This window comes from Cheilinus undulatus, linkage group 13 (genome assembly GCF_018320785.1).
Source record: "Cheilinus undulatus linkage group 13, ASM1832078v1, whole genome shotgun sequence".
NCBI lineage: Eukaryota > Metazoa > Chordata > Actinopteri > Labriformes > Labridae > Cheilinus > Cheilinus undulatus.
Genome location: NC_054877.1, coordinates 27,871,223 through 27,873,941, shown reverse-complemented (window position 1 = coordinate 27,873,941; position 2,719 = coordinate 27,871,223). Strand labels below are relative to the sequence as shown.

General features: G+C 45.5%; 1 protein-coding gene across 1 annotated transcript; it reads right to left on the bottom strand.

Moving 5' to 3' along the window:
* Positions 1-437: 437 nt before the first annotated feature.
* Positions 438-2,425, bottom strand: LOC121519797 (ras-related protein Rap-2b-like). Its single transcript, XM_041802739.1, has one exon. It carries the CDS (start codon positions 2,061-2,063, stop codon positions 1,515-1,517), a length of 549 nt encoding a protein of 182 aa, XP_041658673.1. The 5' UTR covers positions 2,064-2,425; the 3' UTR covers positions 438-1,514.
* Between the last annotated feature and the right edge of the window lie 294 nt (positions 2,426-2,719).

The following is a 2,719-nucleotide window of genomic DNA, read 5'->3' as shown; positions in this document are numbered from 1 at the left end:
GCCAAAATGAGGCCTGGCAGAAAAAGTTTTGAGCCACTGAATTAATTGAAGATTTGTTTCTAAAAAAGGACCAAAAGAAGAATTAAATGTAAAAGACAGGGATGCATGATATTTGATTTTTGGTAATATTTACAGATTGATTTTAGCAGATACTGATAGCCATATTTAAATATGTATTTCAGACTTAAAACTTTAGTCCTGAAAACACACTTTGAAGCTAAGTAGAGAGAATCAACAACGACAATCGGCTGACACAGGTCTGTTGATCCTGCCTGAAGATCCCCAAACTTATTCACACATGCTGCTGATAACTAATTAACAGCTGTTTCCAGAATTTACTGCCAATAATTGACTTTTATGTGCTGATATCATGCCCATGTTATGGTGCATCCCTAATTAAAGGGCTCCTAAAATAAAATGCAGACACATTTTTACATAAAATGTTTTTTGTATTACAAGTCTTTTCAACTGACAGCTGGATGGCAGAAGATATGTCCAAAGGGAGAATTACAATTATGGTAAAGGTCAAAAAATGTCACATTATTAGAAAAGATAATACAGACATGGCTTGCCATTCACTGAACCAAAATCCTGGTAGATTAAAGATACTCGGTTGTTCTTGTTGGGACTAGTACCTGGAGAAACAGCCTGACTCAGCAGGTCTGGCACGATCGCTGAAGGGGCTCTTCTCACTTTGACACCAAATGAAACTAGATGCTGAAAACTGCTTAAAAAAGTTCTGATTGCCATCAAGACGCACTGCAGAGGAAGAAGGGCTCATCAGTTGGCACAGTCACAGGAATTTTTCTCGGGAAGGCACTTGCCATGGGGTTGTGGCGTTCCCCATGCAGCGACAGGAACGCACTAAGGTCCTCGTTTGCACACTGAGGAGAGACACCGTCAGCTAAGTGCAAGATCCATGATAAATCCTCTCTCACCACATTAAAGAAGGGGAAATATATGTCGAGAAACACACCACCACAGACGGCGTCAAATACAGCGGGTGTGGAGTCAGTTATGTTGATCAGATTTAAGTAACCTGTGCAAAGGCTTGAGTGGTGATTGATACGTTTAAGAGCGTAAGATTTTTAAGCACTTTCAAGTTTCCTGCTCTGTAATTTAAGCCGTAAAGATCCCAAAAAATAACCAATCCAACAACGCTGATAGCTCCAAGACAAATGGACCCAGCCCAGAGGATGTAACAATATACAACTTTACAAAATAAACCCACTATAATGAACAAAAACAATAGCAGATGTTTCTTAGGTTTCACAATAAGACATTCCCATTGAGGCACATTTCCAGAGAAGTGTCATACAAAGCTATAAAAAAATCCCAAAACATTCAAGTAACTTTGTCATGTAAACACTTTTTTTCCAGACTATTATACATGATCGATTGTTGTCATCATCGATTTTTGTGTGCAACAATAAGACAGCAGTGTGAGGAGAGAGAAGCCTGCAGGACGAGTTAGAAGCACGAATCCAGCCCGGATGTAGTCTTGGTGTTTGTTTTTAGAGCAGGACACATGAGCAGCACTGGTCGCCACCACTGGGAACTGTTGTGTAGTTCATCTGTCTGACTATTTCTGCAAACAGTTCATCGACTGAGCTTTTATTTTTGGCGGAAGTTTCCATAAAGGGACAGCTCCAGTCCTGCGCCAGCGCCTTGCCTTCCCCGGAAGACACCTCTCTCTCCCCCTCCAGGTCCACCTTGTTCCCCACCAGGATCATAGGCACCCTCTCGTACCTCTTCACCCGGATGATCTGGTCTCTCATGGGCTTGATGTCCTGGAAGCTCTGCTGGTTGACCAAGCTGTAGACCAGAATAAAGCCCTGGCCGTTTTTGATGTACAGGTCTCTCATGGAGGCGAACTGCTCGGTCCCTGCGGTATCGAGGATCTCCAGCACGGACGGTGACGAGTCCACCTCGATCTCCTTCCGGTAGAAATCCTCTATCGTGGGGTCGTACTTCTCGATGAAGGAGCCCGTCACGAACTGCACCGTCAGCGCGGATTTGCCGACTCCCCCTGACCCCAAAACAACCACTTTGTACTCCCTCATGGCTGGGGTGGGTGATGTAAGGGGGGAGAAAAGGAAAAAAAGCAGACACCTCCTTTTTTCGGCGACGAAGCCTCCTCTCTCTCTCTTTCTCTCTCCCACCCGCTGACCAGCCCCGATGTTTTCAGAGCGAGCAGGCTGGGAAGGCTGCCCTCTCGCACGGCTAGCAGTCAAGCCCCAAACCGGCAAATCCTCTGCGACGGCCGCGGAGACGGATCCTACCGCTCCTGGACATCAGCGTGGCGGATTAAAGCGCATTTTGATCGCACTGTATTGTGCAAACGCTGCTGCTGGGAAGAAGTAGCGTGATCGTGTCTGTGCTTTGCTCTTGCACGGCGTTTCCTGCCCACCACATCCTCAGCGCGTCAAACGGCGACGCTCAGTTCCGCTTTCTTAAAGGAGCCGTCACCCGAAACTGTCCTGAGTCAGATGACCAGACAGATACTTCAGCATGTCTGTGGCCCAATCTGACCTCTTACACCCTTTCACGGTCATTGCTCCCTAAGAGGCACTCATACTGTACACTGACCCTCTAATACTTGAACATTAGCATTAATGCTAATGAGGCCATTCATTCAAATGCATTTGCATATCCCAACAGACAAAATGCTAAGCAGATTAAGTATTTACATTCCTGACGTGATTAACTGTAAATCTAC